This window comes from Diadema setosum, chromosome 3 (assembly GCF_964275005.1).
Source record: "Diadema setosum chromosome 3, eeDiaSeto1, whole genome shotgun sequence".
NCBI classification, from domain to species: domain Eukaryota; kingdom Metazoa; phylum Echinodermata; class Echinoidea; order Diadematoida; family Diadematidae; genus Diadema; species Diadema setosum.
The window spans coordinates 14,375,316-14,401,844 of record NC_092687.1 but is presented as its reverse complement, the minus strand read 5'-3'; the positions used below and the strand labels follow the sequence as shown (position 1 = coordinate 14,401,844).

General features: G+C 44.6%; 12 protein-coding genes across 12 annotated transcripts; all 12 read left to right on the top strand.

The window, feature by feature from the left end:
* Positions 1-2,213: 2,213 nt before the first annotated feature.
* On the top strand, positions 2,214-2,588 carry LOC140246626 (histone H2A, embryonic). Its single transcript, XM_072325968.1, has one exon. It carries the CDS (start codon positions 2,214-2,216, stop codon positions 2,586-2,588), a length of 375 nt encoding a protein of 124 aa, XP_072182069.1.
* A 2,321-nt stretch (positions 2,589-4,909) lies between these two features.
* LOC140246625 (histone H4) lies at positions 4,910-5,221 on the top strand. The gene has a single exon (XM_072325967.1). It carries the CDS (start codon positions 4,910-4,912, stop codon positions 5,219-5,221), a length of 312 nt encoding a protein of 103 aa, XP_072182068.1.
* A 1,585-nt stretch (positions 5,222-6,806) lies between these two features.
* LOC140246624 (histone H2B.1, embryonic-like) lies at positions 6,807-7,181 on the top strand. Its single transcript, XM_072325966.1, has 2 exons — positions 6,807-6,891; positions 6,955-7,181. Exons 1-2 carry the CDS (start codon positions 6,807-6,809, stop codon positions 7,179-7,181), a joined length of 312 nt encoding a protein of 103 aa, XP_072182067.1.
* An 830-nt stretch (positions 7,182-8,011) lies between these two features.
* Positions 8,012-8,422, top strand: LOC140246623 (histone H3, embryonic). The gene has a single exon (XM_072325965.1). The coding sequence runs from the start codon at positions 8,012-8,014 to the stop codon at positions 8,420-8,422; it is 411 nt and encodes a 136-aa protein (XP_072182066.1).
* Positions 8,423-9,282: 860 nt separating this feature from the next.
* On the top strand, positions 9,283-9,657 carry LOC140246622 (histone H2A, embryonic). The gene has a single exon (XM_072325964.1). The coding sequence runs from the start codon at positions 9,283-9,285 to the stop codon at positions 9,655-9,657; it is 375 nt and encodes a 124-aa protein (XP_072182065.1).
* A 2,319-nt stretch (positions 9,658-11,976) lies between these two features.
* Positions 11,977-12,288, top strand: LOC140246621 (histone H4). Its single transcript, XM_072325963.1, has one exon. The coding sequence runs from the start codon at positions 11,977-11,979 to the stop codon at positions 12,286-12,288; it is 312 nt and encodes a 103-aa protein (XP_072182064.1).
* Positions 12,289-13,872: 1,584 nt separating this feature from the next.
* On the top strand, positions 13,873-14,247 carry LOC140246620 (histone H2B.1, embryonic-like). The gene is made up of 2 exons (XM_072325960.1): positions 13,873-13,957; positions 14,021-14,247. The coding sequence occupies exons 1-2, from the start codon at positions 13,873-13,875 to the stop codon at positions 14,245-14,247; spliced, it is 312 nt and encodes a 103-aa protein (XP_072182061.1).
* Positions 14,248-15,078: 831 nt separating this feature from the next.
* LOC140246619 (histone H3, embryonic) lies at positions 15,079-15,489 on the top strand. The gene has a single exon (XM_072325959.1). It carries the CDS (start codon positions 15,079-15,081, stop codon positions 15,487-15,489), a length of 411 nt encoding a protein of 136 aa, XP_072182060.1.
* An 858-nt stretch (positions 15,490-16,347) lies between these two features.
* On the top strand, positions 16,348-16,722 carry LOC140246618 (histone H2A, embryonic). The gene has a single exon (XM_072325958.1). The coding sequence runs from the start codon at positions 16,348-16,350 to the stop codon at positions 16,720-16,722; it is 375 nt and encodes a 124-aa protein (XP_072182059.1).
* A 2,321-nt stretch (positions 16,723-19,043) lies between these two features.
* On the top strand, positions 19,044-19,355 carry LOC140246616 (histone H4). The gene has a single exon (XM_072325957.1). It carries the CDS (start codon positions 19,044-19,046, stop codon positions 19,353-19,355), a length of 312 nt encoding a protein of 103 aa, XP_072182058.1.
* Positions 19,356-20,945: 1,590 nt separating this feature from the next.
* On the top strand, positions 20,946-21,320 carry LOC140246615 (histone H2B.1, embryonic-like). Its single transcript, XM_072325956.1, has 2 exons — positions 20,946-21,030; positions 21,094-21,320. Exons 1-2 carry the CDS (start codon positions 20,946-20,948, stop codon positions 21,318-21,320), a joined length of 312 nt encoding a protein of 103 aa, XP_072182057.1.
* Positions 21,321-22,151: 831 nt separating this feature from the next.
* Positions 22,152-22,562, top strand: LOC140246614 (histone H3, embryonic). Its single transcript, XM_072325955.1, has one exon. The coding sequence runs from the start codon at positions 22,152-22,154 to the stop codon at positions 22,560-22,562; it is 411 nt and encodes a 136-aa protein (XP_072182056.1).
* The last annotated feature ends 3,967 nt before the right edge of the window (positions 22,563-26,529 follow it).

Genomic DNA, 26,529 nt, shown 5'->3' with positions numbered 1-26,529 from the left:
TGGGACACACGTAAACCCCTATATATAGTAGAAGTGTTCACAGAGATCGATTTTTGTTTTCTTTCTCCTAGATCAACTGCTACCTGACATAAAATATAATACGATGTAGCTATATATCAGCATGTAATACTATGTATATTGCCGACAATTGCCAATTTATTTATCGCATGGTAGCAATATCAACAAATATCCACCCTGGATATTTGTTACATGAAAAAAAAAAAACACACACAAATATATACTAGTATATCATAAGACGCACCGTTACCCTTTTCTATATCAGTGTAATGATATATCTTTTCTCTGAATCACACTCTTTACATTTTTTTTTTTTTTTTCATCTGTAGGAAAAAAAAAAATAAGTAAATTGTAATATTATCTTCCTCTTTCGGTTTATTCAACCTGAAGTGTAAACCATGACAGATGTGATACAAATCAAAGCGATTTGATGTTTACGTCTCATGATACTTTATTCCTTCATCTTCTCTAATTTCTTCTTCCTTCCTATCCCCTCTCTATCTCTAACCTGTCCCCTCACTGGCCTTAATTCTATCTTCTCTCCTGATCGCTATTTGCAACGCGACTTAGATCTACGCATATGCGCATACCCTTCTTTCCGAATATATACTGACTAGAAATGTATGTCTAAACATGCTTCCTAGATTTAGACCCACGCCTTCCTTATCATACTTAGGTCTGTGGCTATTTTCTATGCTATATGATATCATCACGGTATTAGACTATGCCCTATATCTTTCCGAAATAAGACCTAATTTCCGAAAACTCAACCTAGACCTATATTGATGCTTTGATTTAGTATAGTTATGTTTACAAATCGATATAACTATCTACCGATTTAACTAGACACCGACTCTATCTCACTAAGCCTCACACTTTACGTATTACAACGTGTTTAAATACCGTTTCAAAATTTTACTTGGATATGCCCCATAGACATAAAAGGAGTCCGTATTTGTGTATCCAAGTCTCGTCTTCGGCCGCTCGTACAACAATATTACATTTTGTTGTATAGCACTAAACTTATATATTATTAACCGATTGTGCAATTAAGACCCAGATAGCACCAATTTCTTTACCGATGTCTCCCGACGCGCGTCTAGTTGGATCTGCTTTCTTCCAACCTGCTTTCTTCCAACCTTATACTCCTGTTTCTCTTCATTCTACCTTTACCTCGTCCTTAACCTCTCTCAAAACTTTGAATATGTATTCCAAAAGGAATATCATTTCAGGAGATCCGACATAAGTGACTGTAATTTTTTTTCTTCTTCTTCAGTTCAACAACATATTTTAAAACTGATCGATCTCCCTTCTTCTTCTTTGATCAGAATATGACCAACCATTATAACTTCTTAAAAAAAAAACCCAAACAAACAAACAAACAAACAACCATATTTTTGTATTCTCCTTGTACACTCCATCAGTTAGCAAATTCTGTGCGTTGTTATTACGTACTATTCATTGCTTTGGTAAAGGGCTGACCAACGGTCAGAGTGAGGAGTACAGCGCCCTCTACCGCCCCAGCTGACCATCCTACCTATCTATCCTATCTCCCTACCACTAACTTCACCCTATCTGCTAATCTCTTACCACTGTCCCCCTTTCGATGATATCCCTGCCTGCTAGGCTCTTATCTAAACCTAGGCCGATAGGAAAGGCGCCCGCCCCCGGAAAAGCCCAAGACTTAACCGTGGGTCGACTTGAGGGTCTTAGGCCCTCCTGTCGACGGGAACGGCGTATCCCTGTACTTCGGTACAGGAGTGGGCAGGTGATATCTGATTCCTATCTACCTATTTCTCTCTACAATACGTACGTATGTGTATGTGTGATTGTATTTATGTATTTACATGTGAATGTACAGTAAATTCTAATGTACACTTAAGTGCCTTGAGCACATAATTAAAAAAAAAAAAAAAATCACAGCCACTCGTCCATAAAAGAAAATGATAAGTGAAACCAAATAAATTTACTATAGATATATTATATATCTGTTAGAATAAAAAAGTAAATATATAAAACTGAGTATAATTACGAATTATAATTCCTACACAACCAACGCATTTCTTGGAGAAAATTGCCATATTAGGCAGACCTCCATTAATTCAAAACAACAACAACAACAACGGCGGGGATCACACTCTCAGTTGAATCAGCATTCAGATCACGTCAACACATTTGTCTCTCCGTCTCCAATCATGTCTGGACGAGGAAAATCTGGCAAGGCTCGCACCAAGGCCAAGTCTCGATCATCACGCGCCGGCCTGCAGTTCCCCGTCGGCCGAGTTCATCGCTTCCTTCGTAAAGGCAACTACGCCCAGAGAGTAGGCGCTGGTGCACCAGTGTACCTAGCTGCTGTTCTGGAGTACCTGACCGCTGAGATTCTGGAGCTGGCCGGCAACGCCGCACGCGATAACAAGAAGACGAGGATCATCCCGCGACATCTTCAACTTGCCGTTCGCAACGACGAAGAGCTGAACAAGCTGCTGGGAGGCGTGACAATCGCTCAGGGTGGTGTACTGCCAAACATCCAGGCTGTGCTTCTGCCGAAGAAGACTGCAAAGTCCAGTTAGACACTTCACGGCGGCTCTTTTCAACCAAACGGCCCTTATCAGGGCCACCACATTTTCCAGAAAGAATACATTCAATTCATCATGCTATTTTGTGTTGTGTTGAGATTTCCGCTATATCTGTTTTTTTTTTTTCTTTTCTTTTCTTTTTCTTTTTTTTTCCTTTCTCTCTCTCTAATTATCCTTACTTGAATCACACATAAATAGGAAATGTAGAGAAAGGAAGAAATATAATGATAAATATGTAAGGTGACAATGCATGATATTATATAAGGAGACAAAATGGATAAGGGATATCTAGACCAAAGAATAAAGACTATAGAATAAAGACTAAATATATAAGGTGGCAATACATACCATTAGATGAGGAGAGAATATGGAGTAAAGAATAAGCATAGACTAGAGTATGAAAATAAGCAAGAGTTAAGTACCAAGTTAATTTCGGAAGAATTTATGAATTTATGAAATGCACAGATGATAAATCGCCAGGCGAGGCCGTTCTGAGGTTAAAAAGAAGGTATTAAAATAAAAGAGTAATTTATCGACAACATAAGAACAGCACAGCCACATGTATGTAGGACGTTTGTGTGTTTGATTGCATTAATGCTCTAGTGTTTGTGCGTTTGCTGTCTAAAATTGTTGCAGTTTTCGGCATGTTGTAATATAAAACAGCTGCCTTAGGGAAACACGTGGATAAAACAAATGGAGCAGAAAAGTAAATCAAGTAATATGAAACAGAGAACAGATGTGGAAGCACATTAGGCAGAGCGTCTGCACGACGCCATGCCCGAGATGTCCGGTGATTCCTTCGAGGTACGCAATGAGCTGATAAAACGACAGTGCGAAGGTTGCGAGTCATTAGTTTTGTTCCACTACTCTCTGACTCACTACGTATCGCATCGATTGTTATCGTGATGGCGGCTTCGGAAGCAGCAAAGAAGACGACCAAGAAGAAAGCGCCCGAGCATCCACCGACCCAGGTGATGGTCAATGCTGCTATCGGCGCACTGAAGGAGCGGAATGGATCATCGCTTCAGGCCATTAAGAAGTACATCGCAGCCAACTACAAAGTAGGCGATATGGACCGACAGACCATCTTCATCAAGCGAGCTCTGCGGAAAGGGGTTGCCAACGAGACACTGGTTCAGACGAAAGGTGTCGGGGCATCTGGCTCTTTCAAGCTGAACGTCAAGGCAGCAAAGGCAGAGGCGGCGGAGAAGGCACGAAAAGAGAAGCAGAAGGCAAAGGTCAAGGCTGACCGCGAGAAGGCAAAGGCAAAGGCAGCCGCAAAGAAAGAGAAGGCGGTCGCCAAGAAGGCCAAAGCTGCAGCAGAAAAGAAGGAGAAGAAGAAGAAGGCGACAAAGAAGAAGCCGGCGAAGAAGACAGCAACCAAGTCGGAGAAAACGAAGACGCCCAAGAAGAAGACCGCAGCAAAGAAGCCATCCAAGAAGGCAACCCCGAAGAAAGTGGCGAAGAAGACGACGACCAAATCCAAGGCGGCAAAACCAAAGAAGCCTGCTGCCAAGAAGGGTGCCAAATAAGTTTATTTGCACCTCACACCAAAAATCAAACGGCTCTTTTAAGAGCCACCACAAACCCAAGAAAGAATAATTGTTGCAGTATCAACTAGTCGATGGAAAGATGCACTGAGAAAAGAAAGAAAAAAAAAAGAAGGAAATACACGAAACGGGGAAATAGAAAGGAATAGTTTACAAAAACAGAAATCATTCTATATTGGTGAATTTATGTTGAAAAGGAGAGAATGGTAGATGAAGGCACAATTGAGGAGTTTTATGTGTTACTCAAGAGCAAACAATTGTGTGAGAGCTAGCGAAAATAGGCTAAACAGAATGCGAGCGGGGGGAGGGTGATGGTTTTCGTTTGGGAGAGAAGTTTTACTCTGAAAAATCGTTTCAAGCTCGAAATTATGTGAGTGTGAGTGTGTGTATATATGTATATGTATATGTATATATCTGCCACTCCATATCTATGTAGCTTTGTGCTGTCAATACTATCATATGTGTATTTTATTTGTTCATTTCTTTAGGTAATGTGCGACAGAGTAATGTATGTGATGTGACACAGTGCCCGTCCGACTCGCGGTGCTGGTCTGGTCAACGCAACGAACGGCCGTGAGGTGGCGCACTCGATCCAGCCGGATCTCGTGCAGGCGGATCGTGGGCTGGCCGCGGCGGACAGTAGGAGAATGGGGCGTCGCCCTCCATGTCCGCAAAGCGGTTACTTAACCCTGTTCGGTCATTGGGAGCGTCATCATTCGGCTTTTGGATCTCTCATCAGCTAAACCACAATCAACTCACGCCATCATGTCTGGACGCGGTAAAGGAGGCAAAGGACTAGGAAAGGGAGGAGCAAAGCGGCACCGCAAAGTTCTTCGAGATAACATCCAGGGCATCACCAAGCCAGCCATCCGTCGTCTGGCAAGAAGGGGCGGCGTGAAGCGAATCTCGGGCCTCATCTACGAAGAAACCCGCGGAGTCCTGAAAGTCTTCCTTGAGAACGTGATCCGCGATGCAGTGACATACTGCGAGCATGCCAAACGCAAGACGGTTACTGCCATGGACGTCGTCTACGCATTGAAGAGGCAGGGACGAACACTCTACGGATTTGGCGGCTAGAATTTAACGGCCTCCTGCACCACAAAACAACGGCTCTTTTCAGAGCCACCACATTATCAAGAAAGAATACACTTAATGAAACAAGTTTCCACATCTCTTTCCTTTTCTTTATTACGGAACGTCATCATAAGTAGCACGTTTGAATCAATGCGCAATCTATCTATCTATATAACCACACTGTTCGTACATCTTTTAAGTTCAGATTTCTGTTTCGTGGCAATGCTCTTAAAACGCCCTCATTATACGCTTTACAGAGTTTACCGGTTGTAATTGAAGGTAATAGAATAATTATGGCATCCATTCGCTGATCACAGCCCCCAGTTGCAAATAGAGAGAGTGAGAGAGAGAGAGAGAAAGAAAGAAAGAGAGAGACGTTATTTTCATAAGTAAAGTTGTTGTCATACAATTGTAAAGTTGTTGTCATACAATTGTAAAGTTGTTGCCTTTTTGGTAAAGTTGTTGCTCCCATAGTGGGCGGGTTGTATAAAGCAACAACATTACACATTTCTTTGGTGAAGTTGTTGCCTTTGCTCACAGATATTTCAGAGTTGTGAAGCTCACAATGCACATGCCGCCCCGCGCCTGGACATGGACTGGAATTTGGAGATACTACCAAGACAGTATCATTCAGAAAAAAAAAAACAAAAACAAAAACAGAAGATAAAAAAGACACACACACACACACACACACACACCCACCAAAAAAAAACACACACAAAAAAAAACACAAACAAACCCTGCTAATTATTGACTACATTGTATTATGAATCAAGTAGATTGTTTGGCTTCACCTGATATTGAGTTAAACTCACTAAAGAGGATAGATTCTATACCCTATTTGCATATAGCCAATTTTACGCAGATTCAATACCCTCAATACAAAATGTGGGTAAGTCTGGACAATATCTTGCTGTCTGACATTGGCTTTTGGTATTGTGCAGTGGGAAACAAGCAGTCAATCAATCAATCAATCAATCAAGTAGGTAAAAAAAAAAAAGAGTATCAGCAAAGTATGAATGCAAGAAGGTATGATTTTTTTTTTCTAACGCAAAATGAATATTTACAAATAGATTTCAGCTTCAGCGTGTCAGCAAGCGGCGACGAAGGTAGATAACATGTGTAAGCTTAACACGCAATCAAAAGGAATAAGGGAAGTTAGCAGCTTTTTTGCGAGATACGAAACAGAATATACATAGTTACAGGAGATTTTCTAGATCTAGTTTGATTACAAAGAGAAAAGAAAAGAAAAGTAAATGGTGATTTAATATTTGCAGAGAATATTATTCACGTTTTTCATTTTCACACGCAATTCGTGAACAAATTAAGGTAAAATTGGACAAAAATCTGTCTACTGCCATCTGGTGGCAGAAACCGTTATTCCACCACCGCGGCCGGCCGGCCGGCAGGCGGGGCCGTCACGCCCGCCTGAATCGATGCTTCTGCTAATCCTCATCTAATTTGCATGAACTGTGCGAGCGGATCCTCCAAACGCGTATAAAAGAGGAAAGGGGGCAGCTGACCATAACATTTCTCTTTCAAAGCTGCATCGAATTCGCATCCGCCTAGTCTCTAGTCAACGCTCACAATGGCTCCTCCATCCGGACAAGTTGCCAAGAAGGGTTCCAAGAAAGCTGCCAAGGCTCCCCGGCCCAATGCCGACAAGAAGAGGCGTAGGAAGAGGAAGGAGAGCTACGGCATCTACATCTACAAGGTTCTGAAGCAAGTCCACCCAGATACTGGAATTTCGAGTCGCGCCATGTCCATCATGAACAGCTTCGTCAACGACATTTTCGAACGCATCGCCGCCGAAGCTGCACGTCTCGGTCAGTACAACAAGAAGTCGACCATCAGCAGCCGTGAAGTGCAGACCGCAGTGCGCCTCCTTCTCCCCGGAGAACTGGCAAAGCACGCCGTCAGCGAGGGCACCAAAGCTGTCACCAAGTACACTACATCCAAGTAGATGTCCACAGTCGCCTATATCTCAAACGGCCCTTATCAGGGCCACCACATAACCAAGAAAGAATATCCCACTGTTGTATGAAAACCTAATCATATCCTAATTATAACGAATCGAAAAGCTAGTACTTTACCCACCAGAGAAATACAAATCATCGCTTGTTTATAGTGACTTCACATTGTATGCTTATTTATATTTGCTTCTCGTGTTCACTTAATGTATTCGTTAATTAGTTTATTGACAGCACCACCTGATTGAAACATGGTAAAATTAGGCAAACATATTACAGATTAATGTTTAAGACCCGCAAAATATAGATTAACTTCCAATCAGCCAGCTCTTCCCTTTCGGGTAAAAGAGTGTATTAAATTACCACACCGCTTTATAGAATCGTCTTCTTAACGAGCTGTTGCTATATGAATCTATTCCAAATACCATCATGCACGTATAGTAATAATATCACTGTTACAGCAGCCTGCATACAGAAAAAAAAAATCGTTCGGAATGATGTTTTCAGTATATTATACGCCGCAATAATCATTGAATTCGCGAGCTGGTATCTCAACGGCGCCATCTACGGGAAGGCGTGAACAGGTTGAGCGGCGTGACCAACCATAGCGGACGGGACGGGTGGGGGCCGCCGCTGCGGGGCTGGTGCGCCCAGATCGGACAAAGGAAATCACTGCTTGACCAATCACAGGCCACGGATTGGATCCGTCCCGGGTCTAGGGATCCATCGTCCGCGATATAAAATGGGAGCTGGATGTCCGGCGGTTTCATTCTCTTCCCAACTCCGCATCGAAAAAACTCCCCACTCGTTACCTGAAGAAAACATGGCTCGCACCAAGCAGACGGCTCGCAAGTCGACTGGAGGCAAGGCTCCTCGCAAGCAACTGGCTACGAAGGCTGCTCGCAAGAGTGCCCCCGCCACCGGAGGAGTGAAGAAACCTCATCGCTATAGGCCCGGCACAGTCGCACTTCGTGAGATTCGCCGCTACCAGAAGAGCACCGAACTTCTCATCCGCAAACTCCCCTTCCAGCGACTTGTTCGTGAGATTGCTCAGGATTTCAAGACCGAGCTGCGCTTCCAAAGTTCTGCTGTCATGGCCCTCCAAGAAGCGAGCGAGGCTTATCTCGTCGGTCTGTTCGAAGACACCAACCTGTGCGCCATCCACGCCAAGCGGGTTACCATCATGCCCAAGGACATTCAGCTGGCCCGTCGCATCCGGGGAGAGAGGGCGTAGAGAGAGGCCTGTCCTCCGTGGTCGCACCACACAACACAACGGCTCTTTTCAGAGCCACCACATTATCAAGAAAGAATATCATGGTTCATACAGGACAATATTCTGTTTGTTATTCTTAGTTTTAAAAAGTAGAGCCTTGGATGATGTTAGATATTTATGTATTTAAAAGTGCACACGTAGTTGAACGGAAATGAAAAATGAGAACAAGAAAACCACAAAGATAAATGAAATGCACGTAAAGTAGGGATATCTGCCCCCCCCCCTTCAAATGAAACGCAGTCTACGGTGATTATGTACCTAGCAAATCAATTCATATGTAATTGAGACGAGAAGGGGTCTGTAAGGTGCTTGATAGAGAGGGAGAGAGAGGGGGAGAGGGATAGATAGGGAGACAGAAGGAGTGAAGGGAGGGGGGTAAGAAAAAGTAAAACTATGTGGTCAAGAAAAGGAAAAAAAAAAAAGAAAGATTGTGACGTTAATTCGGAGCCTTTTTACCAATGTGTTGACGTGATCTGAATGCTGATACAAACTGAAAGTGTGTATTCACAATTGCTTTATTGTGAAATATAATATATGGACAGCCGCCGCGATACAACTAGCTGCATTGAACTACTAGACACTGTGCCGAGTTAGCCAGCAAGAGGGCAGCAAACAGCGCTTGTGTCCGCACTGGCAGCAGTAGCAGCTGCCCACTTCTGCCACCGGCTACGCTGATTGGTCGACCGGTCAACAAAAGGATCTTGACCCGCTGGATCCCCGAGCGGGGTATAAATGGGTGCGGAAACAATCGGCGGGGATCACACTCTCAGTTGAATCAGCATTCAGATCACGTCAACACATTTGTCTCTCCGTCTCCAATCATGTCTGGACGAGGAAAATCTGGCAAGGCTCGCACCAAGGCCAAGTCTCGATCATCACGCGCCGGCCTGCAGTTCCCCGTCGGCCGAGTTCATCGCTTCCTTCGTAAAGGCAACTACGCCCAGAGAGTAGGCGCTGGTGCACCAGTGTACCTAGCTGCTGTTCTGGAGTACCTGACCGCTGAGATTCTGGAGCTGGCCGGCAACGCCGCACGCGATAACAAGAAGACGAGGATCATCCCGCGACATCTTCAACTTGCCGTTCGCAACGACGAAGAGCTGAACAAGCTGCTGGGAGGCGTGACAATCGCTCAGGGTGGTGTACTGCCAAACATCCAGGCTGTGCTTCTGCCGAAGAAGACTGCAAAGTCCAGTTAGACACTTCACGGCGGCTCTTTTCAACCAAACGGCCCTTATCAGGGCCACCACATTTTCCAGAAAGAATACATTCAATTCATCATGCTATTTTGTGTTGTGTTGAGATTTCCGCTATATCTGTTTTTTTTTTCTTTTCTTTTCTTTTTCTTTTTTTTCCTTTCTCTCTCTCTAATTATCCTTACTTGAATCACACATAAATAGGAAATGTAGAGAAAGGAAGAAATATAATGATAAATATGTAAGGTGACAATGCATGATATTATATAAGGAGACAAAATGGATAAGGGATATCTAGACCAAAGAATAAAGACTATAGAATAAAGACTAAATATATAAGGTGGCAATACATACCATTAGATGAGGAGAGAATATGGAGTAAAGAATAAGCATAGACTAGAGTATGAAAATAAGCAAGAGTTAAGTACCAAGTTAATTTCGGAAGAATTTATGAATTTATGAAATGCACAGATGATAAATCGCCAGGCGAGGCCGTTCTGAGGTTAAAAAGAAGGTATTAAAATAAAAGAGTAATTTATCGACAACATAAGAACAGCACAGCCACATGTATGTAGGACGTTTGTGTGTTTGATTGCATTAATGCTCTAGTGTTTGTGCGTTTGCTGTCTAAAATTGTTGCAGTTTTCGGCATGTTGTAATATAAAACAGCTGCCTTAGGGAAACACGTGGATAAAACAAATGGAGCAGAAAAGTAAATCAAGTAATATGAAACAGAGAACAGATGTGGAAGCACATTAGGCAGAGCGTCTGCACGACGCCATGCCCGAGATGTCCGGTGATTCCTTCGAGGTACGCAATGAGCTGATAAAACGACAGTGCGAAGGTTGCGAGTCATTAGTTTTGTTCCACTACTCTCTGACTCACTACGTATCGCATCGATTGTTATCGTGATGGCGGCTTCGGAAGCAGCAAAGAAGACGACCAAGAAGAAAGCGCCCGAGCATCCACCGACCCAGGTGATGGTCAATGCTGCTATCGGCGCACTGAAGGAGCGGAATGGATCATCGCTTCAGGCCATTAAGAAGTACATCGCAGCCAACTACAAAGTAGGCGATATGGACCGACAGACCATCTTCATCAAGCGAGCTCTGCGGAAAGGGGTTGCCAACGAGACACTGGTTCAGACGAAAGGTGTCGGGGCATCTGGCTCTTTCAAGCTGAACGTCAAGGCAGCAAAGGCAGAGGCGGCGGAGAAGGCACGAAAAGAGAAGCAGAAGGCAAAGGTCAAGGCTGACCGCGAGAAGGCAAAGGCAAAGGCAGCCGCAAAGAAAGAGAAGGCGGTCGCCAAGAAGGCCAAAGCTGCAGCAGAAAAGAAGGAGAAGAAGAAGAAGGCGACAAAGAAGAAGCCGGCGAAGAAGACAGCAACCAAGTCGGAGAAAACGAAGACGCCCAAGAAGAAGACCGCAGCAAAGAAGCCATCCAAGAAGGCAACCCCGAAGAAAGTGGCGAAGAAGACGACGACCAAATCCAAGGCGGCAAAACCAAAGAAGCCTGCTGCCAAGAAGGGTGCCAAATAAGTTTATTTGCACCTCACACCAAAAATCAAACGGCTCTTTTAAGAGCCACCACAAACCCAAGAAAGAATAATTGTTGCAGTATCAACTAGTCGATGGAAAGATGCACTGAGAAAAGAAAGAAAAAAAAAAAGAAGGAAATACACGAAACGGGGAAATAGAAAGGAATAGTTTACAAAAACAGAAATCATTCTATATTGGTGAATTTATGTTGAAAAGGAGAGAATGGTAGATGAAGGCACAATTGAGGAGTTTTATGTGTTACTCAAGAGCAAACAATTGTGTGAGAGCTAGCGAAAATAGGCTAAACAGAATGCGAGCGGGGGGAGGGTGATGGTTTTCGTTTGGGAGAGAAGTTTTACTCTGAAAAATCGTTTCAAGCTCGAAATTATGTGAGTGTGAGTGTGTGTATATATGTATATGTATATGTATATATCTGCCACTCCATATCTATGTAGCTTTGTGCTGTCAATACTATCATATGTGTATTTTATTTGTTCATTTCTTTAGGTAATGTGCGACAGAGTAATGTATGTGATGTGACACAGTGCCCGTCCGACTCGCGGTGCTGGTCTGGTCAACGCAACGAACGGCCGTGAGGTGGCGCACTCGATCCAGCCGGATCTCGTGCAGGCGGATCGTGGGCTGGCCGCGGCGGACAGTAGGAGAATGGGGCGTCGCCCTCCATGTCCGCAAAGCGGTTACTTAACCCTGTTCGGTCATTGGGAGCGTCATCATTCGGCTTTTGGATCTCTCATCAGCTAAACCACAATCAACTCACGCCATCATGTCTGGACGCGGTAAAGGAGGCAAAGGACTAGGAAAGGGAGGAGCAAAGCGGCACCGCAAAGTTCTTCGAGATAACATCCAGGGCATCACCAAGCCAGCCATCCGTCGTCTGGCAAGAAGGGGCGGCGTGAAGCGAATCTCGGGCCTCATCTACGAAGAAACCCGCGGAGTCCTGAAAGTCTTCCTTGAGAACGTGATCCGCGATGCAGTGACATACTGCGAGCATGCCAAACGCAAGACGGTTACTGCCATGGACGTCGTCTACGCATTGAAGAGGCAGGGACGAACACTCTACGGATTTGGCGGCTAGAATTTAACGGCCTCCTGCACCACAAAACAACGGCTCTTTTCAGAGCCACCACATTATCAAGAAAGAATACACTTAATGAAACAAGTTTCCACATCTCTTTCCTTTTCTTTATTACGGAACGTCATCATAAGTAGCACGTTTGAATCAATGCGCAATCTATCTATCTATATAACCACACTGTTCGTACATCTTTTAAGTTCAGATTTCTGTTTCGTGGCAATGCTCTTAAAACGCCCTCATTATACGCTTTACAGAGTTTACCGGTTGTAATTGAAGGTAATAGAATAATTATGGCATCCATTCGCTGATCACAGCCCCCAGTTGCAAATAGAGAGAGTGAGAGAGAGAGAGAGAAAGAAAGAAAGAGAGAGACGTTATTTTCATAAGTAAAGTTGTTGTCATACAATTGTAAAGTTGTTGTCATACAATTGTAAAGTTGTTGCCTTTTTGGTAAAGTTGTTGCTCCCATAGTGGGCGGGTTGTATAAAGCAACAACATTACACATTTCTTTGGTGAAGTTGTTGCCTTTGCTCACAGATATTTCAGAGTTGTGAAGCTCACAATGCACATGCCGCCCCGCGCCTGGACATGGACTGGAATTTGGAGATACTACCAAGACAGTATCATTCAGAAAAAAAAAAAAAACAAAAACAAAAACAGAAGATAAAAAAGACACACACACACACACACACACACACCCACCAAAAAAAAAACACACACAAAAAAAAACACAAACAAACCCTGCTAATTATTGACTACATTGTATTATGAATCAAGTAGATTGTTTGGCTTCACCTGATATTGAGTTAAACTCACTAAAGAGGATAGATTCTATACCCTATTTTGCATATAGCCAATTTTACGCAGATTCAATACCCTCAATACAAAATGTGGGTAAGTCTGGACAATATCTTGCTGTCTGACATTGGCTTTTGGTATTGTGCAGTGGGAAACAAGCAGTCAATCAATCAATCAATCAATCAAGTAGGTAAAAAAAAAAAAAAGAGTATCAGCAAAGTATGAATGCAAGAAGGTATGATTTTTTTTTCTAACGCAAAATGAATATTTACAAATAGATTTCAGCTTCAGCGTGTCAGCAAGCGGCGACGAAGGTAGATAACATGTGTAAGCTTAACACGCAATCAAAAGGAATAAGGGAAGTTAGCAGCTTTTTTGCGAGATACGAAACAGAATATACATAGTTACAGGAGATTTTCTAGATCTAGTTTGATTACAAAGAGAAAAGAAAAGAAAAGTAAATGGTGATTTAATATTTGCAGAGAATATTATTCACGTTTTTCATTTTCACACGCAATTCGTGAACAAATTAAGGTAAAATTGGACAAAAATCTGTCTACTGCCATCTGGTGGCAGAAACCGTTATTCCACCACCGCGGCCGGCCGGCCGGCAGGCGGGGCCGTCACGCCCGCCTGAATCGATGCTTCTGCTAATCCTCATCTAATTTGCATGAACTGTGCGAGCGGATCCTCCAAACGCGTATAAAAGAGGAAAGGGGGCAGCTGACCATAACATTTCTCTTTCAAAGCTGCATCGAATTCGCATCCGCCTAGTCAACGCTCACAATGGCTCCTCCATCCGGACAAGTTGCCAAGAAGGGTTCCAAGAAAGCTGCCAAGGCTCCCCGGCCCAATGCCGACAAGAAGAGGCGTAGGAAGAGGAAGGAGAGCTACGGCATCTACATCTACAAGGTTCTGAAGCAAGTCCACCCAGATACTGGAATTTCGAGTCGCGCCATGTCCATCATGAACAGCTTCGTCAACGACATTTTCGAACGCATCGCCGCCGAAGCTGCACGTCTCGGTCAGTACAACAAGAAGTCGACCATCAGCAGCCGTGAAGTGCAGACCGCAGTGCGCCTCCTTCTCCCCGGAGAACTGGCAAAGCACGCCGTCAGCGAGGGCACCAAAGCTGTCACCAAGTACACTACATCCAAGTAGATGTCCACAGTCGCCTATATCTCAAACGGCCCTTATCAGGGCCACCACATAACCAAGAAAGAATATCCCACTGTTGTATGAAAACCTAATCATATCCTAATTATAACGAATCGAAAAGCTAGTACTTTACCCACCAGAGAAATACAAATCATCGCTTGTTTATAGTGACTTCACATTGTATGCTTATTTATATTTGCTTCTCGTGTTCACTTAATGTATTCGTTAATTAGTTTATTGACAGCACCACCTGATTGAAACATGGTAAAATTAGGCAAACATATTACAGATTAATGTTTAAGACCCGCAAAATATAGATTAACTTCCAATCAGCCAGCTCTTCCCTTTCGGGTAAAAGAGTGTATTAAATTACCACACCGCTTTATAGAATCGTCTTCTTAACGAGCTGTTGCTATATGAATCTATTCCAAATACCATCATGCACGTATAGTAATAATATCACTGTTACAGCAGCCTGCATACAGAAAAAAAAAAATCGTTCGGAATGATGTTTTCAGTATATTATACGCCGCAATAATCATTGAATTCGCGAGCTGGTATCTCAACGGCGCCATCTACGGGAAGGCGTGAACAGGTTGAGCGGCGTGACCAACCATAGCGGACGGGACGGGTGGGGGCCGCCGCTGCGGGGCTGGTGCGCCCAGATCGGACAAAGGAAATCACTGCTTGACCAATCACAGGCCACGGATTGGATCCGTCCCGGGTCTAGGGATCCATCGTCCGCGATATAAAATGGGAGCTGGATGTCCGGCGGTTTCATTCTCTTCCCAACTCCGCATCGAAAAAACTCCCCACTCGTTACCTGAAGAAAACATGGCTCGCACCAAGCAGACGGCTCGCAAGTCGACTGGAGGCAAGGCTCCTCGCAAGCAACTGGCTACGAAGGCTGCTCGCAAGAGTGCCCCCGCCACCGGAGGAGTGAAGAAACCTCATCGCTATAGGCCCGGCACAGTCGCACTTCGTGAGATTCGCCGCTACCAGAAGAGCACCGAACTTCTCATCCGCAAACTCCCCTTCCAGCGACTTGTTCGTGAGATTGCTCAGGATTTCAAGACCGAGCTGCGCTTCCAAAGTTCTGCTGTCATGGCCCTCCAAGAAGCGAGCGAGGCTTATCTCGTCGGTCTGTTCGAAGACACCAACCTGTGCGCCATCCACGCCAAGCGGGTTACCATCATGCCCAAGGACATTCAGCTGGCCCGTCGCATCCGGGGAGAGAGGGCGTAGAGAGAGGCCTGTCCTCCGTGGTCGCACCACACAACACAACGGCTCTTTTCAGAGCCACCACATTATCAAGAAAGAATATCATGGTTCATACAGGACAATATTCTGTTTGTTATTCTTAGTTTTAAAAAGTAGAGCCTTGGATGATGTTAGATATTTATGTATTTAAAAGTGCACACGTAGTTGAACGGAAATGAAAAATGAGAACAAGAAAACCACAAAGATAAATGAAATGCACGTAAAGTAGGGATATCTGCCCCCCCCCCTTCAAATGAAACGCAGTCTACGGTGATTATGTACCTAGCAAATCAATTCATATGTAATTGAGACGAGAAGGGGTCTGTAAGGTGCTTGATAGAGAGGGAGAGAGAGGGGGAGAGGGATAGATAGGGAGACAGAAGGAGTGAAGGGAGGGGGGTAAGAAAAAGTAAAACTATGTGGTCAAGAAAAGGAAAAAAAAAAGAAAGATTGTGACGTTAATTCGGAGCCTTTTTACCAATGTGTTGACGTGATCTGAATGCTGATACAAACTGAAAGTGTGTATTCACAATTGCTTTATTGTGAAATATAATATATGGACAGCCGCCGCGATACAACTAGCTGCATTGAACTACTAGACACTGTGCCGAGTTAGCCAGCAAGAGGGCAGCAAACAGCGCTTGTGTCCGCACTGGCAGCAGTAGCAGCTGCCCACTTCTGCCACCGGCTACGCTGATTGGTCGACCGGTCAACAAAAGGATCTTGACCCGCTGGATCCCCGAGCGGGGTATAAATGGGTGCGGAAACAATCGGCGGGGATCACACTCTCAGTTGAATCAGCATTCAGATCACGTCAACACATTTGTCTCTCCGTCTCCAATCATGTCTGGACGAGGAAAATCTGGCAAGGCTCGCACCAAGGCCAAGTCTCGATCATCACGCGCCGGCCTGCAGTTCCCCGTCGGCCGAGTTCATCGCTTCCTTCGTAAAGGCAACTACGCCCAGAGAGTAGGCGCTGGTGCACCAGTGTACCTAGCTGCTGTTCTGGAGTACCTGACCGCTGAGATTCTGGAGCTGGCCGGCAACGCCGCACGCGATAACAAGAAGACGAGGATCATCCCGCGACATCTTCAACTTGCCGTTCGCAACGACGAAGAGCTGAACAAGCTGCTGGGAGGCGTGACAATCGCTCAGGGTGGTGTACTGCCAAACATCCAGGCTGTGCTTCTGCCGAAGAAGACTGCAAAGTCCAGTTAGACACTTCACGGCGGCTCTTTTCAACCAAACGGCCCTTATCAGGGCCACCACATTTTCCAGAAAGAATACATTCAATTCATCATGCTATTTTGTGTTGTGTTGAGATTTCCGCTATATCTGTTTTTTTTTTCTTTTCTTTTCTTTTTCTTTTTTTTTTCCTTTCTCTCTCTCTAATTATCCTTACTTGAATCACACATAAATAGGAAATGTAGAGAAAGGAAGAAATATAATGATAAATATGTAAGGTGACAATGCATGATATTATATAAGGAGACAAAATGGATAAGGGATATCTAGACCAAAGAATAAAGACTATAGAATAAAGACTAAATATATAAGGTGGCAATACATACCATTAGATGAGGAGAGAATATGGAGTAAAGAATAAGCATAGACTAGAGTATGAAAATAAGCAAGAGTTAAGTACCAAGTTAATTTCGGAAGAATTTATGAATTTATGAAATGCACAGATGATAAATCGCCAGGCGAGGCCGTTCTGAGGTTAAAAAGAAGGTATTAAAATAAAAGAGTAATTTATCGACAACATAAGAACAGCACAGCCACATGTATGTAGGACGTTTGTGTGTTTGATTGCATTAATGCTCTAGTGTTTGTGCGTTTGCTGTCTAAAATTGTTGCAGTTTTCGGCATGTTGTAATATAAAACAGCTGCCTTAGGGAAACACGTGGATAAAACAAATGGAGCAGAAAAGTAAATCAAGTAATATGAAACAGAGAACAGATGTGGAAGCACATTAGGCAGAGCGTCTGCACGACGCCATGCCCGAGATGTCCGGTGATTCCTTCGAGGTACGCAATGAGCTGATAAAACGACAGTGCGAAGGTTGCGAGTCATTAGTTTTGTTCCACTACTCTCTGACTCACTACGTATCGCATCGATTGTTATCGTGATGGCGGCTTCGGAAGCAGCAAAGAAGACGACCAAGAAGAAAGCGCCCGAGCATCCACCGACCCAGGTGATGGTCAATGCTGCTATCGGCGCACTGAAGGAGCGGAATGGATCATCGCTTCAGGCCATTAAGAAGTACATCGCAGCCAACTACAAAGTAGGCGATATGGACCGACAGACCATCTTCATCAAGCGAGCTCTGCGGAAAGGGGTTGCCAACGAGACACTGGTTCAGACGAAAGGTGTCGGGGCATCTGGCTCTTTCAAGCTGAACGTCAAGGCAGCAAAGGCAGAGGCGGCGGAGAAGGCACGAAAAGAGAAGCAGAAGGCAAAGGTCAAGGCTGACCGCGAGAAGGCAAAGGCAAAGGCAGCCGCAAAGAAAGAGAAGGCGGTCGCCAAGAAGGCCAAAGCTGCAGCAGAAAAGAAGGAGAAGAAGAAGAAGGCGACAAAGAAGAAGCCGGCGAAGAAGACAGCAACCAAGTCGGAGAAAACGAAGACGCCCAAGAAGAAGACCGCAGCAAAGAAGCCATCCAAGAAGGCAACCCCGAAGAAAGTGGCGAAGAAGACGACGACCAAATCCAAGGCGGCAAAACCAAAGAAGCCTGCTGCCAAGAAGGGTGCCAAATAAGTTTATTTGCACCTCACACCAAAAATCAAACGGCTCTTTTAAGAGCCACCACAAACCCAAGAAAGAATAATTGTTGCAGTATCAACTAGTCGATGGAAAGATGCACTGAGAAAAGAAAGAAAAAAAAAAAGAAGGAAATACACGAAACGGGGAAATAGAAAGGAATAGTTTACAAAAACAGAAATCATTCTATATTGGTGAATTTATGTTGAAAAGGAGAGAATGGTAGATGAAGGCACAATTGAGGAGTTTTATGTGTTACTCAAGAGCAAACAATTGTGTGAGAGCTAGCGAAAATAGGCTAAACAGAATGCGAGCGGGGGGAGGGTGATGGTTTTCGTTTGGGAGAGAAGTTTTACTCTGAAAAATCGTTTCAAGCTCGAAATTATGTGAGTGTGAGTGTGTGTATATATGTATATGTATATGTATATATCTGCCACTCCATATCTATGTAGCTTTGTGCTGTCAATACTATCATATGTGTATTTTATTTGTTCATTTCTTTAGGTAATGTGCGACAGAGTAATGTATGTGATGTGACACAGTGCCCGTCCGACTCGCGGTGCTGGTCTGGTCAACGCAACGAACGGCCGTGAGGTGGCGCACTCGATCCAGCCGGATCTCGTGCAGGCGGATCGTGGGCTGGCCGCGGCGGACAGTAGGAGAATGGGGCGTCGCCCTCCATGTCCGCAAAGCGGTTACTTAACCCTGTTCGGTCATTGGGAGCGTCATCATTCGGCTTTTGGATCTCTCATCAGCTAAACCACAATCAACTCACGCCATCATGTCTGGACGCGGTAAAGGAGGCAAAGGACTAGGAAAGGGAGGAGCAAAGCGGCACCGCAAAGTTCTTCGAGATAACATCCAGGGCATCACCAAGCCAGCCATCCGTCGTCTGGCAAGAAGGGGCGGCGTGAAGCGAATCTCGGGCCTCATCTACGAAGAAACCCGCGGAGTCCTGAAAGTCTTCCTTGAGAACGTGATCCGCGATGCAGTGACATACTGCGAGCATGCCAAACGCAAGACGGTTACTGCCATGGACGTCGTCTACGCATTGAAGAGGCAGGGACGAACACTCTACGGATTTGGCGGCTAGAATTTAACGGCCTCCTGCACCACAAAACAACGGCTCTTTTCAGAGCCACCACATTATCAAGAAAGAATACACTTAATGAAACAAGTTTCCACATCTCTTTCCTTTTCTTTATTACGGAACGTCATCATAAGTAGCACGTTTGAATCAATGCGCAATCTATCTATCTATATAACCACACTGTTCGTACATCTTTTAAGTTCAGATTTCTGTTTCGTGGCAATGCTCTTAAAACGCCCTCATTATACGCTTTACAGAGTTTACCGGTTGTAATTGAAGGTAATAGAATAATTATGGCATCCATTCGCTGATCACAGCCCCCAGTTGCAAATAGAGAGAGTGAGAGAGAGAGAGAGAAAGAAAGAAAGAGAGAGACGTTATTTTCATAAGTAAAGTTGTTGTCATACAATTGTAAAGTTGTTGTCATACAATTGTAAAGTTGTTGCCTTTTTGGTAAAGTTGTTGCTCCCATAGTGGGCGGGTTGTATAAAGCAACAACATTACACATTTCTTTGGTGAAGTTGTTGCCTTTGCTCACAGATATTTCAGAGTTGTGAAGCTCACAATGCACATGCCGCCCCGCGCCTGGACATGGACTGGAATTTGGAGATACTACCAAGACAGTATCATTCAGAAAAAAAAAAAAAAACAAAAACAAAAACAGAAGATAAAAAAGACACACACACACACACACACACACACCCACCAAAAAAAAAACACACACAAAAAAAACACAAACAAACCCTGCTAATTATTGACTACATTGTATTATGAATCAAGTAGATTGTTTGGCTTCACCTGATATTGAGTTAAACTCACTAAAGAGGATAGATTCTATACCCTATTTTGCATATAGCCAATTTTACGCAGATTCAATACCCTCAATACAAAATGTGGGTAAGTCTGGACAATATCTTGCTGTCTGACATTGGCTTTTGGTATTGTGCAGTGGGAAACAAGCAGTCAATCAATCAATCAATCAATCAAGTAGGTAAAAAAAAAAAAGAGTATCAGCAAAGTATGAATGCAAGAAGGTATGATTTTTTTTTTCTAACGCAAAATGAATATTTACAAATAGATTTCAGCTTCAGCGTGTCAGCAAGCGGCGACGAAGGTAGATAACATGTGTAAGCTTAACACGCAATCAAAAGGAATAAGGGAAGTTATCAGCTTTTTTGCGAGATACGAAACAGAATATACATAGTTACAGGAGATTTTCTAGATCTAGTTTGATTACAAAGAGAAAAGAAAAGAAAAGTAAATGGTGATTTAATATTTGCAGAGAATATTATTCACGTTTTTCATTTTCACACGCAATTCGTGAACAAATTAAGGTAAAATTGGACAAAAATCTGTCTACTGCCATCTGGTGGCAGAAACCGTTATTCCACCACCGCGGCCGGCCGGCCGGCAGGCGGGGCCGTCACGCCCGCCTGAATCGATGCTTCTGCTAATCCTCATCTAATTTGCATGAACTGTGCGAGCGGATCCTCCAAACGCGTATAAAAGAGGAAAGGGGGCAGCTGACCATAACATTTCTCTTTCAAAGCTGCATCGAATTCGCATCCGCCTAGTCTCTAGTCAACGCTCACAATGGCTCCTCCATCCGGACAAGTTGCCAAGAAGGGTTCCAAGAAAGCTGCCAAGGCTCCCCGGCCCAATGCCGACAAGAAGAGGCGTAGGAAGAGGAAGGAGAGCTACGGCATCTACATCTACAAGGTTCTGAAGCAAGTCCACCCAGATACTGGAATTTCGAGTCGCGCCATGTCCATCATGAACAGCTTCGTCAACGACATTTTCGAACGCATCGCCGCCGAAGCTGCACGTCTCGGTCAGTACAACAAGAAGTCGACCATCAGCAGCCGTGAAGTGCAGACCGCAGTGCGCCTCCTTCTCCCCGGAGAACTGGCAAAGCACGCCGTCAGCGAGGGCACCAAAGCTGTCACCAAGTACACTACATCCAAGTAGATGTCCACAGTCGCCTATATCTCAAACGGCCCTTATCAGGGCCACCACATAACCAAGAAAGAATATCCCACTGTTGTATGAAAACCTAATCATATCCTAATTATAACGAATCGAAAAGCTAGTACTTTACCCACCAGAGAAATACAAATCATCGCTTGTTTATAGTGACTTCACATTGTATGCTTATTTATATTTGCTTCTCGTGTTCACTTAATGTATTCGTTAATTAGTTTATTGACAGCACCACCTGATTGAAACATGGTAAAATTAGGCAAACATATTACAGATTAATGTTTAAGACCCGCAAAATATAGATTAACTTCCAATCAGCCAGCTCTTCCCTTTCGGGTAAAAGAGTGTATTAAATTACCACACCGCTTTATAGAATCGTCTTCTTAACGAGCTGTTGCTATATGAATCTATTCCAAATACCATCATGCACGTATAGTAATAATATCACTGTTACAGCAGCCTGCATACAGAAAAAAAAAAATCGTTCGGAATGATGTTTTCAGTATATTATACGCCGCAATAATCATTGAATTCGCGAGCTGGTATCTCAACGGCGCCATCTACGGGAAGGCGTGAACAGGTTGAGCGGCGTGACCAACCATAGCGGACGGGACGGGTGGGGGCCGCCGCTGCGGGGCTGGTGCGCCCAGATCGGACAAAGGAAATCACTGCTTGACCAATCACAGGCCACGGATTGGATCCGTCCCGGGTCTAGGGATCCATCGTCCGCGATATAAAATGGGAGCTGGATGTCCGGCGGTTTCATTCTCTTCCCAACTCCGCATCGAAAAAACTCCCCACTCGTTACCTGAAGAAAACATGGCTCGCACCAAGCAGACGGCTCGCAAGTCGACTGGAGGCAAGGCTCCTCGCAAGCAACTGGCTACGAAGGCTGCTCGCAAGAGTGCCCCCGCCACCGGAGGAGTGAAGAAACCTCATCGCTATAGGCCCGGCACAGTCGCACTTCGTGAGATTCGCCGCTACCAGAAGAGCACCGAACTTCTCATCCGCAAACTCCCCTTCCAGCGACTTGTTCGTGAGATTGCTCAGGATTTCAAGACCGAGCTGCGCTTCCAAAGTTCTGCTGTCATGGCCCTCCAAGAAGCGAGCGAGGCTTATCTCGTCGGTCTGTTCGAAGACACCAACCTGTGCGCCATCCACGCCAAGCGGGTTACCATCATGCCCAAGGACATTCAGCTGGCCCGTCGCATCCGGGGAGAGAGGGCGTAGAGAGAGGCCTGTCCTCCGTGGTCGCACCACACAACACAACGGCTCTTTTCAGAGCCACCACATTATCAAGAAAGAATATCATGGTTCATACAGGACAATATTCTGTTTGTTATTCTTAGTTTTAAAAAGTAGAGCCTTGGATGATGTTAGATATTTATGTATTTAAAAGTGCACACGTAGTTGAACGGAAATGAAAAATGAGAACAAGAAAACCACAAAGATAAATGAAATGCACGTAAAGTAGGGATATCTGCCCCCCCCCCCCTTCAAATGAAACGCAGTCTACGGTGATTATGTACCTAGCAAATCAATTCATATGTAATTGAGACGAGAAGGGGTCTGTAAGGTGCTTGATAGAGAGGGAGAGAGAGGGGGAGAGGGATAGATAGGGAGACAGAAGGAGTGAAGGGAGGGGGGTAAGAAAAAGTAAAACTATGTGGTCAAGAAAAGGAAAAAAAAAAGAAAGATTGTGACGTTAATTCGGAGCCTTTTTACCAATGTGTTGACGTGATCTGAATGCTGATACAAACTGAAAGTGTGTATTCACAATTGCTTTATTGTGAAATATAATATATGGACAGCCGCCGCGATACAACTAGCTGCATTGAACTACTAGACACTGTGCCGAGTTAGCCAGCAAGAGGGCAGCAAACAGCGCTTGTGTCCGCACTGGCAGCAGTAGCAGCTGCCCACTTCTGCCACCGGCTACGCTGATTGGTCGACCGGTCAACAAAAGGATCTTGACCCGCTGGATCCCCGAGCGGGGTATAAATGGGTGCGGAAACAATCGGCGGGGATCGAACCTGAGCGAACCTATCGAACGAATTCTGAGCGGAGAACTTTCTTTCTTGTGATCTATATTTCTGTTAATTTTGTGATCTGATTTGTCTTCTTATTTAGTTCATACTGTGGAGAGCTCTAAATCTCTACAGCATTAATTCTGTTATTGTGTGGATCTTGCTTCTCTGGGAGGAAGGTGTAGACGGAGTAGACGAGGCACTACTGCGATCTCTACGGGCACCGTCTTGCGTTCCGGCATCACTGAACGACCAGAGACTGCCGCCCTGCCGGTGCTCGGTGAGGGACCGCAGCCGCCATCATACTCCGGGCCTGACGTCCGACCGACCGCAGAGAACCGATTTTCTTCTATCGAGACTCACTTATCGCCAGCTAAGTTGTTGTCTTTAAGTTGTTTTTTCTACTAACTTCCTTTCTGTTAATGTAGACATATTTCAGCGTTGTGTTGTGTAGCTTCATACTATCTTAAAATAGTAAACTACGTATAATTAAGTCAGTCTACCATAAGACACTTAGTGTAGCGTAAAATACAGAGTTTTTTACCCCGTTGGGTTATCATTGACCGTGAAGTTTATTGTCTATCTGGCACTGGACGAGTGGCTATCTTTTCAATACAGTAGTATTAGCCCCTCGGGGCTCCCACCAGCCATCTTTGTTTTACCGCGGTCTCCCCGTGGCTACTAATCCCCCTATTGTTAAAGCAGTCTTCCCCGAACTCCCCCTCAGTACCTCCACAATAATGGAGGACGAGGAAGATAACACTTTATTCCAAGAGTGTAGCGACGGCTTCACTCAAGTAACAAACAAAAAGAAAAGGCAGCGTGTGGGCTCCCCTACGGAAAGTGATTCAAGCCAAGATACGACCAAAAAGCAGACGCTTATTGTATCTCTAGTCGCCGCAACTCACGCATCATCAATTACCTCAATTTCCCCAATTGCTTTCGCTAGAGAGCTAAACCGCATTGTAGGCCCCGTGGCACAGGTACAGAGGAAGGCTCGGCATTTCGTCATCCGATGCCACAACACAAAACAGGCCAAAATTCTTCTCGAAACTTCCACTTTCTGTGACAGGGATGTCAAGACGGTCCCTGGACCTACCCCTTCTCCAGCAATGAGAGGGGTAATAACCGGGGTACCGGCTGACATCCCCGAGTCTGAACTCCTAGATGCACTAAAAGACCAAGGTGTCACGGCTGTCCGCCGTATTAACAAATCCAGAAACAACACAATTACCCCTACCAGAGCAGCAATCCTGACTTTTAAGAAATCATTACCAAAGTCAGTTCAAATTGGGTTCGAAGTTTTCGACGTACACGAATACGTCCCCCCTGTCCCGAGGTGCTACAACTGCCAACGATTTGGGCATACAAAAGAATTTTGCAAGTACAAAATCCGCTGCGTGAGGTGCGGCGGGGAGCATGATTTCGACAAATGTACCAACAAATCATCCCCAACCTGCTTAAGATGCGGTGCATCACACAGCGCCGCATACGGCGGCTGCCCCTTCTACAAGGAGGCCAAGAAAGTACAGGCTCTCCGTGTCGTTAATAAAATTTCCTACGCTGAGGCTGCTAAACAACTCAAAAAAGCCCCAGCGCCCGCCCAGACTGAACCCCCACTCCCTGCAGAACCACAGCCCCCACGTTCTCCTAAACCCCACCCTATGCCTTCTCAACACCAGACTACCTCTGTTCTGCCCACACCTCCTCCCCCACTAGAACAACGCCCCCCAGCACAGACACAAAGACGCTCAGTACAAAGGCCTAAACCTCAAATGGTTGAAAAATCCACACAAGTTGAAACAGTATGTGAAGAAACGCAAGCAGATAAAACCAATCCCACCTTTCAATTGTCACACGAACAGCTGATTGCTTTCGTTGTATTTGTAATAAATAATCTAGACCTGAAAGCTTCCAAAAGTAACAGACTACAATTGGTCGTAGAGGCTGCACAGAAATGCCTCCAATCAAGTGTCACACCAACTGAAATTCATGCCATGCTAGCTAAATGAAGCATAACCTACAACATCACACCTCACTCATAAAACCTTTCCTTTACCTAGTAATGGCGATCTCCATTCTACAATGGAACGCTAGAGGCCTAACGGCAAACAGCGGGGAGCTTCTCCATTACGTCGACTCCCTGGCTGAAAAGCCTCATTTTATATGTATACAAGAAACGTGGGATAACGAATCATCCTCCATTAGTATACCAAATTACATTTCAACTGCACGAAACCGTCCACATCAAAGGCGAGGTGGGTGCGCCATCTACGTCCAGTCGAGTATAGCCTTTAATATCATTCCACTCGACACTGAACTAGAGTTGCAGCAAATCAATGCATCCTTTGGATCTTTCTGCTTCTCACTCTTGAACTACTATAACCCATGTACCACTATTCATCTACATGACCTTATTTCTATGTTAGATAATTGCTTAGATAATTTTGTCATTGTCGGTGACTTTAACGCCCACAATACCTTATGGGGCTCTAACTCCATATCTAAAAATGGACGTATTATACAAACTTTTGTGGAAGAAAATAACATTATCGTCATGAATGACTGCTCACCCACAAGATTTGACATTTCTACAGGAAGTTCGTCAGCCATTGACCTAACACTTATATCACATTCACTTTCAAGTCGCTGCACATGGCAGACTACCCCACACTTATTAGGAAGTGATCATTATGTTATCAACACTCAACTCCATGTATTGAGTCAATCCAGATCCCAACATTCCACATTCACTAACGACACTTTCAAGCCATTTGCCTTTAGGAAAGCAAATTGGCAAATGTATAAAGAGCTACTAGAAGATAGCACTGATGAACCTCAAGTGACATCGGCTACACATCCATGCTATGATAAGTTTATTACATCAATCTTAGATGCTGCCAAGTTGGCCATTCCTACTAAGAATACTTCCTCTCGCCCCTCAACCCCTTGGTGGACGGCAGAATGCTCTGTAGCGATAAAAGATCGCAATAAGGCAAAACGTATCTTTCAAAAGTCTTACCTTTATACTGATCTATTAACGTATAAAGTCAAAGCAGCCATCGCACGAAAAACAATCAGAGCTGCCAAACGCGATCATTTTATTAAGTTCTGCTCCAAATTAAACCGTTTCACTCCTATTGACCAGATTTGGAGAATGGTACGAACAA